The sequence below is a fragment of the Bemisia tabaci genome, unplaced genomic scaffold, assembly GCF_918797505.1.
Source record: "Bemisia tabaci unplaced genomic scaffold, PGI_BMITA_v3".
NCBI classification, from domain to species: Eukaryota; Metazoa; Arthropoda; class Insecta; order Hemiptera; family Aleyrodidae; genus Bemisia; species Bemisia tabaci.
Window position 1 is genome coordinate 258,894 of NW_027311747.1, and position 12,306 is coordinate 271,199.

Genomic DNA, 12,306 nt, shown 5'->3' on the forward strand with positions numbered 1-12,306 from the left:
CCTTGAAATTGGTCTTTCTTCGAGAGCTTCCAGAAACCGTTTGACGGATTTCAAAGTGTGCCATTACTACATTAAAAGGAGCAGTGAATTATTGTGAACGATTTCTGCACGGTGTTTTCATTATCTCTCCAAAAACGTTATCGTCAGTTCATTAATTAATGTTTAATTTTGTGATTTTAAATTTTAATGCATTAATTTTTTCAGGCACTATTTATCTTTAAGAAAATATTGAGTTTTCAGCCAACTGCAGAAAATCAATTCGCCAGCAAAGGCTTGCTGCTTTTTAAAGCGCGCATTACAAAATGTCGTGAACGTAAGAGGGTAAACCAAAAATAAAAGAGGACAAATATTGCAGATGAAGAATAATTTGATGTAGCTTAGTTTAAGGCGTGTGAACTTCATACGATCGGGGAAATGCTGGATCCTGTCAAAAGTTCTGATTTTGAGGAAAGGCAAAATCAGGATTTAGGATATTAACGGACCGATTGGGTATAAAAGTCGTGCTTAGATTTATTTACTTATTATTCCTATAAGAACCTTGATAGGATGAGTATATTGAAGTGTGCAGGTTCAAGTGAAAATTAAAACTCCTAAAAGTTGAAAGTGCTCCGTTTAACTCAAGACCACAAGGACAAGTACCTGCGAAGACGAACAAGATGAAGTTATTGTTACAGCACATGGTGCTCTCAGCCATACTCTTGGTGGGCAATACTGTGTCTGAAATGGACGAAGAATTCGACGATGAGCAGCTGGACGATGATATTCTCACAGAGCTTTACAAATTCGGCGACAGACTCTTCCGGGAGCCGGATAAAAAAGCAGGTAAGTCTGGGACGTTTTATGAGCACATTCATCAAGAAACATTATTGTGTTCTCTGGTGTGTTAAACATTAATTCAACCTTTAGATGCCCAAGCCGGGTCTAATTGACCCGAGCCTTGCTGGAAACAAGTGCAGCTCTGATTATATGCGGCCGGTGCATACGAGCTTTAGAGATACATCTACAAATATATCATTAAAAAGGAATTGGAAATCAAATTGAATGAAATTAAGTGTCCACTCATTGTCCGCCGAGGGTAAGAGAGACGTGGTAGAGCCTCGTTTTTTAACTTTTCTTCCGAATACGAGCGACACCTTATTGCAGCAAAAAGTGGGGCATTGCGAGTTCACGCCTCTCTCTATCGCGCCTTCAACTTTTCAAATGCAACACTGACGTCCCTTAAGTACGAATAGTTGTATCTTTGCGCCGGAATCAACGCGCGTCCTTCGCTTTGCTCTATTTCTGTATTGTGTTGGTTACGTTTGTCTTATTTTTAGAAGTGCTTAAAAGCTAGTTGGGATTCATGTCCCCTTCCAGAAGGCTTTCTTGAGATTTCGAGGCCTGAAAGTGAAGCTGCTCCTTGTGACGTACAAAATTTTTCAAAATGTAAGCTCGATAACTCAATTTTAGTTATACAATTATCGAGGTGTTATGGAATTTTTGAATCACCCTTCGTATCGATGGTAATATACCATATCACAGATCTCGTTTGCAGTGACTGCTAATTACCGCACGTACTATGCATTCCTCGTAAAGGAAAAAAAAAATATTTTTGGGGAAAATAATCACACTCGACATTTCTCTGCAAAAGTCTGGGAGAATATTCTGGAGAAAACGAAGAAAAATCAAACAAAACTTTGTATGAAAACATTGATTAAGCCTTCTCTGAAAAGGGAAATGATACAGAAAGATTTACAAGATCGGAAGTAAGTGGCCTGGTTGTTTAGCCATCCAGAGGCTGCTGATATTTTTTCATTGATCGAAACTTTCACAGGTGTGTCCACAAACATTCATTTTCAATAATAATGTACAATGATCTTGAAATTCAACAAATATTGAATAGCGATGTGCCATTTATTGTCAATCTTTTTTTTTTCCCAACTTATGATACGACCACCAAAATAGGTGTAAATTATCTTTTGTTTACAAATATAATAACTTTACAAATTGACAATCGTCTAATTTTCTTTTTTAACTTTACCATTTATAGCCCATACACACACTACACCCAGACTACATACATGCTCTCCATAAGAAACTAATTGGACGGAGTTAAACAGAAAGGACCAAGCCACATCGGGATCGAACCGAGAAAAAGAGGTTTAAAGTTTGGGTCCTGCATAAGACTCAATGTAAAAGATAAACTTCAAGTTCAATTTCTGCAAAATTTGCTCCAACAAAAACTTTGAATTTTTGGCGATAGATAGTAGAGCAGTGGTTGAGTTCAAAACCACTCATAACTCAATTTTTTTCCAAAATGTGGGTTGGTTCCTTTCTGCTTAACTCAGTCCAATTAGGTAAAATCAAATGTCAATCTTTAAAAAGAAATTGATTAAAACTTCTCGGAGCTTACAGGTGAACGTCTACAACAGTGGGATGCTTCGAGTAGAGTTAACCCTGAGGAAGTGGGAACCTACGCTGAGGGCGATATCCTTCATCCTCGCCAAGATGGCCGGAATGGACTCCGCGCAGTGACGTCACGATGGCCTAATGGAGTAATCCCTTACGAAATCAACCCTTATTTCAGTGAGTACATCAGCAAGTGTTTTAGTAAGTAAAACAAAAGTAACGCTCCCTATATTTTATCGTCAAACATTAACAACCTGCTTTTCTTCTGAAAATTCATATTTTGTCTCGAGTAGAGTTCAATAAATAAATTCATGGTGAGGATCAGGTAGCAAAGGTAATAGCTTACCATTATACGCATAGGCGGATCCAGATACTTTGAAAGGGGGGAACGTAAGAGGCGGGGGCGGGGGGCGGGCTCCTCCCAACAAATTTTCGAAATTTTGGAGCATCCATAATGCAGTTCGAGTCACTTTTTCATGAATAATTACCAAATCTAAGCGTTCCTCCTCTCTCTCTTCCGTTCCTCTGTTCCATTTTTCTCCCTCTTTTTTTCATACAAGCGAAGGAGTGCGTACGCCCCCTTTACCCCCTCCCCCTGGTTCCGTCTAAGAACGTACGCTGATGTATACTTTGTTTTTTCATAACTTGTTAATAGCAAAACTGCAAAAATGCGTTCCTCGTTTTGCGACGCTGCCGACTTCTTGTCTTATTTTCTTTTTCAAAAAGGAAAAGAATCAACGTGGTTCCCAGAAAACTCTTCTGATTTTTTTCTCTATGTGACAGTTTTTTTGTTAACATGTCAAGCAAATATGTGGGTTTGTTCCTCTCTGATAAAATAAAATGGGCGCGAAGATTTTTAAACGCCGCAAACGAGAGACACGATTTTGCAGTTTTTGCGGTAAAGATGTTGCACCCGACGGCAGCGAAGTGCCGCAGAAAAAACGAAACAAAATAAGTTGCCGCAAGAAAACTATTTCAGGGCCAGATTAAGGGGGTGGCCACGTGGGCCGCGGCCCATGGCGGCTAAATGTAGGGGCCGGCTTTTGCAATCTTTTTGAATGTAAGTATCAAAAAAAAGAAGAAAAAAATCTGATTCAGAAAATGAATTACAATCGAGAAAAGGCGACAAAAGCTCTCATTTTCTGAGCGTAATAGTATGGTAATTCCTGATCATGTCGTCTTTCGGCGATACAAGAGACAGCACCTTTAATTAGTCAAGTTAAGAGAGAAACCGAACACGCACTTTGATCTGGGGCGAAGCGGTGCAGAGATCAATGATGACGAGGACTGATATGAAAAGGAGAAGCCCTTGGCGCGGCGGTCGGCATGAAACGCATAGCGCCTACAAGACTGCATGAATACTTCACGTATTGCGTCCAACACACTGCGGTCAGCAGCAGTAGGCTTGAAAAGCATAGCGCCTACAATACTGCATGAATACTTCACGCATTGCACCAAACACAGTGCGGTCGGCGCGGCGGCGGATGTCAAAATTATTAACCACATTTATGTTTGTTCTTCCATAATTTTCTCGTTTGTTTTTCATAAATGGTAGGCCTTGTCAAAACAGGGATGGCTTTACGGAACTTAACTTTTGCGCGAAGTTCCGTGAACTTTTGTTAGTGCTGACAGGGCTTTCACAAAAATGTGCCCAGCACGAGTAAACGCGTCTCATACACCCCTTCTCCGCTGGCACGTTCACTCGATGGTTTTTGTAGATCGTATTCGATGGATTAAACAGGTGAGATTATATTGATATCAATTGGTTCAATATGTGAACACAGCCTCAAAAGTAAATTTAGAAATCTGAGGTAACGGGTCTTTTGTGATCGAATTTTTATTTTCTCAAGTTTTATTTTCTAAATGGCAATGAAAAGTGAAATTGTTAGGAATTTTCTCATTTTCAATTTTTCCAAAATAAATCCTAAAGTTTTTTTTGAGGTTTTGTTCTATTGTTTTGAGCCGAACGATACATCGAACAGCTATCGAAAACGATCTATTGATGTTTGAAAACGAATGAGAAGGGGGTGGAAAAATACAGGCGGCCCCTGGGCGGCAAGTAGGTAAATCCGGCTCTGAATTATTTACGCGTACTTTAAAGATCTTTTTAGTGTTTGCCGAAATGATTTTTACGCAAGTTATAAGCTCGGATGCATTGCTTTTTAGCTATCCATTGCGCGTAAAATTAGGTGGCAAGGTAAATATGTAACAGAACAATTTTAAAATCTGTTTTCTACAGGACAGACTGACAGAGCTATGATACAGAGTGCAATGTCTGATTATGAGCGGCTGACCTGTTTAAAATGGGTGCCCCGCTCGAGCTATGACACTGATTATGTTTATTTCACTAATGGAAACACCGGGTGCTGGTCATCTGTCGGTCGAATTGGAGGACGGCAAGAGGTACTGGCGTTTTATTGACTGAAATCTTTGTGGAGAGAATTATCAACTAAAATATGTGAAGTGATTTTGAATGAGAATAACACTTCGTGAAAAGTTTATAGAACCTATCGACGGTGTAAGTCGGCAATCACATAACTCGGCTTTCGACGTCACAGACTTCTCGTCATACGTTATTTTTTGAACCGAAAAATACTCAACGGAAAACTGCCGAGGTTGTTTTTCTCAAGAAGAATGAAATTGAAAAATCCTCTTTCGTTTGAAGAAAATTCTGCATAAACTTCAAGGAATGATATCAATTTGTCCTCCTTTAAAAAAATAACATAGAAGCGGAAGACACTGTAAACGAGATTTGTGATTGCGGACTTACGCCGTCGCTATGTCTGATCACTAGATCACTTTGGCGTATTAATGGTGAAAAATCCTAGAGACGGGAGGGGAAGATGGGGTGTGCTCTAGAAAGCTGCATAAAAAACAATGTAAAAGTGGGCGTGACTGCTTTTGAAAAAATGTAAAAGATGGGTATTTACATTAAATTAAAAAGAACCGACCGCCAAATTATGCTAACTCATGAGCCTTGGGCATGTGACAAGGGTGTTCTGTAACTGTCTCATGAGTTAAAACGACTCGTCCGTGGGCATCCCCGTCGTTGCCGCTGACGTCACTGGCGCTTTACAATTCACATTCATTCTTACGGCCCTCAACTAACGAGCACACTCCTTCTTTCCCACCCTTTTCTGCTTCCTTTAATCGTTGGTACGTCCATTTATTAAAGTAAGCTGTTGTACTTATGATAACCGGCGCATTTCAAACTTTGGCTAGAGAATTCCTAAAAATTTAACGAACGAATGTCTGAAAATAGCGCCAAACAAATGGACTACATTTTGCAATTTGGAACTATAAATTCTAACCCGGTTTAAAAACAACGTATGTGCCGCTCGTTTCCCTATGATCACAAATGTTTTTCCAGAAGAACGAGAATTTATAGTTCCAAATTGTAAAATGCGGTCCAAATGAGGTTTTGCTTCTACATGGACATATCCGCGTATGCTGCAACCACACATTGCAATCATTGTAGGTCATAACTTGGTCAAGTTTTACTCTTAAGCGATATTTGACTGAAGTGCATGATACATTATAATTTTTATATTTAGTTCTTTCATATTTTTTAATTAATCGTTTCCCCTTTCAAAGGTAATTGGTGACTCAATGTGATATTTGCAGGTCAACTTGCAGAGCCCTGGATGCCTTACAACTCGAGGCACAGTCATGCATGAGATGATGCATGCGGCAGGGTTCATGCATGAGCAAAACAGGCCTGAAAGAGACAAATTCGTCCTCATAAGATACGAGAACATCGAAACAGGTACGACAAAGTCTGTTCGAGTGATGGTTATCAGTAGAAAATTTTGGATGAACTGAATATACACCAATAGAGAATTTGCATTTCGACGGTGCAAGTCGGCAATCACATAACTCGTTTGCGGTGTCTGAAAATCGCCGCCTCTATGTTATTTTTTTAAAAGAGAACAAATTGGCATCATTACTTGAAATTTATGCAGAATTTTCTTCGCACAGAGAAGAAAAATCACGGAAGTTTTAAAGAATTGCCTTTGAGTAGTTTTCCGTTTAAAAAATAAAGTATGACAGGAAGTCTGCGACGTCGCAAACCGAGTTATGTGATTGCCGACTTTCACCGTCGATTTGTTTGAAATTTGATGAATTTCGTGTTTAAGTGGAAACTACTGAGTGAACTGAACGCGAGGATACCCTTGGTTCATAGATTGAACAATTATTGGAGAAGATGTGACAAAATTATATAATCTGCTAAAATACGTGTATTTAACTGGGTGGTGTCGCCAGATGACGTCACTATGCGGTGTAGTTTCTCATACTTTTAAATCTATTTTTATACTCACTGGAAAAAAAAACACATTGGATCTAGAGTCCGGACTCTTAAAAACATCGACAAGAAAAAATACTCTTGAATCAATCGGATTTTTGGTTAAATTATGGACCAAGTCTCTTAATTTGAGCGGATTTCCTTTGATTTAAGCTTAAATCTGATTTGAATCAAGAGTATTTTTTCTTGTCAATGTTTTCAAGAGTCTAGACTCTAGATCCAATGTGTGTTTTTTCCAGTGTATTTCCCATATCAAAAACAAATTATATGAAAAACACTGTGAAATCAGCTTTTTATTTAAGCACTTTCAAATGAAGCAATACAAAATTTGCATGTAAATTCTCCATTGTTTTAATAATGGAGAATTTGCACACAAAAATTTTATTGCTCCATCTGAGAGTACCTAATGAGCGCACCTAATGAGTTCGCGGTATTTTTCATAATTTTTGTCTGGCATGGGAAATTGGAGAAAAATCGATTTAAAAATGAAGAAATGTGCCGCGAGATGACGTCATCTGGCGGCATTTTCCACGTATACACACGTATTTTAGCAGATTAGGTTATTTTGTGATATTTTCTCCACTAATTATTCAATTTAGAAACCGACGATATCCTCTTACTCAGTTTTCCTAGAAGTATCATTTTAAAGATGAAATTCACAAAATTTAAAACACCTGCAAATTCTCAATTCCCTAGTCATGGCTTCTTTCAACATTCTTTCCTTCGCAGAATTCCGGCTCTAGTTAAATTCCTCTTGCGCCGCACAATAAGCCCATGCATAGTGGCATTATTGATATAGAAACTAATTTGTGTGAAATAAAACATCTAAATGACATAAATTGAGGAAATCAGCTACAAACACGGAATTTAACGTCCAGAGCCGAGTTAAGTAACCCGTGTTTGAGTGGAATCTTATTAATTTCAGGGCATTTGTGCCCCTAATGTTTGCTTTAACTTTCAGGACGAGAAAACAACTTCGATAAAGCCTCTACATCGGCTGTTGACTCGCTTGGCGTAGGTTACGACTACCAGAGTGTCATGCATTATTCGGCAAACGCTTTTTCACGGAACGGACAACCAACTATTCAGTCTAGAGTGAGTCACGAGTCATTTACTTGACACTCTTGAACACCTTGAACAGTTTACCTAGTATTTTTTCCGTCAATCGAAAACACAGGAAAATGCGGAAACAAGGCTAAAATACAAAATACAAAGGCAGGACGTTTCGGTACCTTACGGCACCATTATCAACTGCTAAAATAGAATTTAAAATAAAAATGAAATTAAAATAAAAATCAGCAAACGGCGTTACATGGTGAAGTTGGTATTGAAATGAGACTCATTTCAATATAAATTGCGTCTCATTTCAATACCAATTTCACCATGTAACGCCGTTTGCTGATTTTTATTTTAATTTCATTTTTCTTATTAATTCTATTTTAGCAGTTGATAATGGTGCCGTGAGGTACCGAAACGTCCTGCCTTTGTATTTTGTATTTTAGCCTTGTTTCCGCATTGTCGTTTCCGTTTCGGGCTGCTTTTACATTCCTTTGTTTTCCACTTTTTTCCATCAAGATCAATCCCTGACATTTTCATAATAGTAGATGCAAAAGTTTCAGAGACAAAATTGAAATAGTATCTTGATGTCCAGCATAACATAGCGTCTAAGATACTTTCGCCGCTTGTAATACTTTCTTCGAAAGGTAACGTAATCTGATTGCCTGTTACCAAGGAAAATTACCTGCGACCCAAGAAATTTGGAAATGCCGTATTAAAAATTACCCAGATTGTACGCTAAGTAGTCGATTTAGACTCTCTTTATATGCTTATCATATGGCTTTCGTGCGATTTCATCTACGGAAAGCTATGGTACGTAATACACGGAGAAAAAAACCTCGTGCGTGGGACCTGAAGTTTAGGTCATATGGATCTCTGAAGTTTTCACATTGAGCATCTAAACACTTCAGATCTAGCTGTCAAGGTTCGGATCATACATCTGAAACTTCAGTCTTTACCGAAGTTTTTCAAAACCGAAGTACTTCAGATGTAAGAACTGAAGTTTCAGATGTGTGATCCGAACCTCGACAGCTAGGTCTAAAGTGTTCAGATGCTCAATCCGAAAACTTCAGAGATCCATATGACCTAAACTTCGGGTCCCACGCACGAAGTTTTTTTCTCCGTGTACTTTGCGTGCATCGGACCCATTAAGTTGTCAATAGTCGTGATTTTTCGAAATTCGGCGGAAAATGAGACGTAAAAATTCGGGATCAACAATTTTTTACGTGCTTTTTGATTTTTTGCGAATCAGAATTTTAAGCGTCCTTCGACTATCAGCGTAAACCTCTCAAGAAAAATTCTTCCACACATTCATGAAAAAGGCCTTTAATAGTATGCGACGCATTCGTAGTGCGTATTTTAACCGTTTTACCGCAATTCCTGTTTTGATGACGAGACGTTTAAATTATCGGCGTAACACGCTTGTACCACGAGGCATCAACGTGCCTGGTAGCATTAGCATGTCAATGTCATTCCATGTAGTTGCGATTTTCGGCGCAGGATTTCCTCTCAACCGCGATATCGTCATTTCGACCAAAAACCCTTGGATTGGTATGCATTAACAGTTTTTTGTAGCACGATTAGAATGACACGTCTGGAATCTAAATCATGACAAACCTGATGATGATAGCTGTGTAGGAGAGCTCCTATCTAACTGTCTAGGAATCGAATCACTAGCAATTATACAAACATTGAACCGACGCATCTTCTCTCTTAAAATCTGTCGTAGAAAACAATTCGCACTATACAATTTTAAAAAAAATAATGAAAATAATCAGAGGCTATGCTTCATCCAACTAACATGGTAAAATTAAGTTTTTAATGAAACTAGGTGAATCATCCTAAGCTGATACTGTTAAAAAATGAGAGTGGTTGAAAAACATGTTACTGGCTGAAACCTAAAGGTAGTATAAATTATCCAATCAAAATGATGATCATATATAATGGGTCTGTTGCGCGCAAGAGATACAGCCAACAAAATATATTTTCCAAAGGTAAATTCACTTGGTAATCACGTTGGTTACATCAAAAAAGTCTGAATCCACTCCTTAGCGCGCAATCTACGTCGTTTGTATCACGCTTTTTCAAATTTACCGCGTATGCAAGCAGTTTTTCCTGGTGGCCGGCAGTCAGGTTTGCCCGGAGAGATCTAACTTAAATAAACAAACAATCTCGCGAACTGTTATGAACTCTCCTCTGTACGAACCCTGGTAAAAATTGGCAGTAGAATCTGTGTTCCAAAATACCATAGCCCTACAGCCGGCTGTAAGATTTCCAATAGCTTCTATAGTCGGCATCACAATTTCTTATAGCCTTTTATAGCCGATGGCGATTGAGCAACAGCCTGGCGATAAAGTGTATGCTAAACGTTACTAATTACGGATGCTAGGACTTAGTGAGTTTTCGGACTACCGGTCTCTTTTTGGGCCGTAGTATCTTGATTTATTTTGCGAGGAAAGCTCCTTACTTTTGAAGGATGCCTGCCATTCCTAAAATGTTGGAGCGCCTTCAATGTCGTATGATACTGTGCAATACCTCTGGTGTGAGATAGTTGCTTCTATAGCGCCGTAGTACGCTACGGCGCGGCGCGGCGGGCGGGCAGCCAGCGAGAAAGGCGCATTGGCGCCTACAAACCTAACAGGGATACTTCACGCATTGCGCAATGCGTGAAGTATCCCTGTTAGGTTTGTAGGCGCCAGTGCGCCGCCGCTTCGCTTTGTGTTAGGCTCTAATATTTAATCTCGTGGAGTCAGCGTTTTTCAACTCATGACTTTGAAATGTTTGCACACTCTGTATGGATTATTCTCATTTTCATTGATGAAAAAAAATATGTATTAAAGGAAAATATAACGTGCGTTTTGTAAATATTAAGGTGATTCCGTACAAACTAAAGGATTTACAAAGCACACGAATTTCTACACAATTTTTTATAGCCGATGGCGAAAAAGCAACAGCCAGGCGATAAAGTGTAAAGCCCGGCGATAGGATCTATAATTTTTTATCGCTTCGTGTAGCCCGGCCTTATGATTTTTTCCACTTTCTACAGCCAGATTTCCTATCGCCTTCTTCAGTCGGCTGTAAGAACTCCTATGGTATTTTGAAACGCAGCTCCTATTGCCAATTTTTACCAGGGAATTCAATTGATTCAAAGCCTTTCTTTTTTAAAATAAAGAAAAAACGAATACACGCGCTTAAGAACAATTGAACTCATAGTCATAGAGTAGAAAAATTAGAGGAATGGTTTGTTTACTCAGGTTCGTTTTTTTACTCCTCTGTCCGTGCAAACCTGGTCGGCGGTGACTGAGGGCCTAAATACACACGGCGATTAATCACCGCGATTGAAACGAAAGCCAATGGAGAGCCTGGATTTCGATATATCGACGTCAATGGATCGAAATCCAGGCTCTCCATTGGCTTTCGTCTTTTAATCGCGGCGATTAATCGCCGTGTGTATTTAGGCCTTGAGAAAAACTGCTCGCAGACACGAGAAATTCGAGAAAGCGTGTTACAAACTATATCGACGGCGTAATAAGTCCGCAATCACATATCTTGTTTGCGATGTCTGAAAATCTCCGCCTCTATGATATTTTTTTGAGGAGAACAAAGTGACAGCATTCCTTGAAGTTTTTGCAGAATTTTCTTCGCACGGAGAAGGAAAATCACGGCAGGTTTAAATAGTTGCCGTTGAGTAGGTTTCCAGCTATAAAATAAAGTATGACAGGAAGTCTGCGAAGTCGCAAACCGAGTTATGTGATTGCCGACTTACATCGTCGATATGCATTTTTCGTGCTAAGGAGTGGATTTCAGTCTTTATTGATAGTGTGCTTTTATCCGGAAAGTGTAGGTATATTTATTTGGTTGTATCTCATACGCGCAACAGACCTATTAGGTTTTTTAATGGTTTTGAAAGTTGCACATTCACGTATCAAGATAATTTTTTAATTTTTTTTCTCGAATGTTTCTGATATAGACCCCGGGTGTCCAGATGGGTCAACGAGAAGGCTTAAGCGACAGAGATATTAAGAAAATAAGGAAAATGTATGGATGTGACGACAACAGTGGCGGAGGTGGAGGCGGAGGTGGAGGCGGAGGCGGTTCTGGCGGAAGTGGAGGTGGAAATGGCGGCCCGAAACCTACGAAAAAACCAAAAAAGAAAAAACCTAAGAAGAAGAAGCCCCATTCGGAGGAAGTACTTTGAATCTCCAACGTTTGAAAATGACTGTCCTATTGTACCCTTTAGTTTAAGACTGCTAGAGTTTTATAGTATCTTTTTCTTTCCAACCAACCGTTTCTCGCGTCGAGATTTAAACATCAGAATTCACAATACGTCTATGTTTTTTTCCTGTTTATTTTCTTTTTCGATTTTGTAGTCTTTATTTTCCAATCGAAGATCGTTGGTAATTGAACCAGTGAGAACGAAAACAAACCAACTCGGTAACTCAAAAATGCTCAATTCTCATCAAAGAGAGTCAGTTTTCATAAAGGTAAGTGAAGTTAACGCATCTGTTCCAACTTGGACCTTTAAAGTGTCCCTCAGTACTTGTCTTTCGGCACCGAAA

The 12,306-nt window shown here is 39.2% G+C and overlaps 1 protein-coding gene across 1 annotated transcript; it reads left to right on the top strand.

Annotated features, from left to right (window-relative positions):
- Positions 1-562: 562 nt before the first annotated feature.
- Positions 563-12,072, top strand: LOC140225839 (zinc metalloproteinase nas-1-like). The gene is made up of 6 exons (XM_072305795.1): positions 563-822; positions 2,395-2,565; positions 4,628-4,791; positions 6,013-6,154; positions 7,653-7,786; positions 11,718-12,072. The coding sequence occupies exons 1-6, from the start codon at positions 657-659 to the stop codon at positions 11,943-11,945; spliced, it is 1,005 nt and encodes a 334-aa protein (XP_072161896.1). The 5' UTR covers positions 563-656; the 3' UTR covers positions 11,946-12,072.
- Positions 12,073-12,306: the final 234 nt, after the last annotated feature.

What these genes read in the sequence shown, in the direction of transcription:
- LOC140225839 (XM_072305795.1), top strand. Translation starts at nt 657, where the DNA reads ATGAAGTTATTGTTACAGCACATGGTGCTCTCAGCCATACTCTTGGTG. An exon ending in ATACGAGAACATCGAAACAG is followed by an intron (nt 6,155 to 7,652) that starts GTACGACAAAGT and finishes TTTAACTTTCAG; the next exon opens with GACGAGAAAACAACTTCGAT. An exon ending in AACCAACTATTCAGTCTAGA is followed by an intron (nt 7,787 to 11,717) that starts GTGAGTCACGAG and finishes TTTCTGATATAG; the next exon opens with ACCCCGGGTGTCCAGATGGG.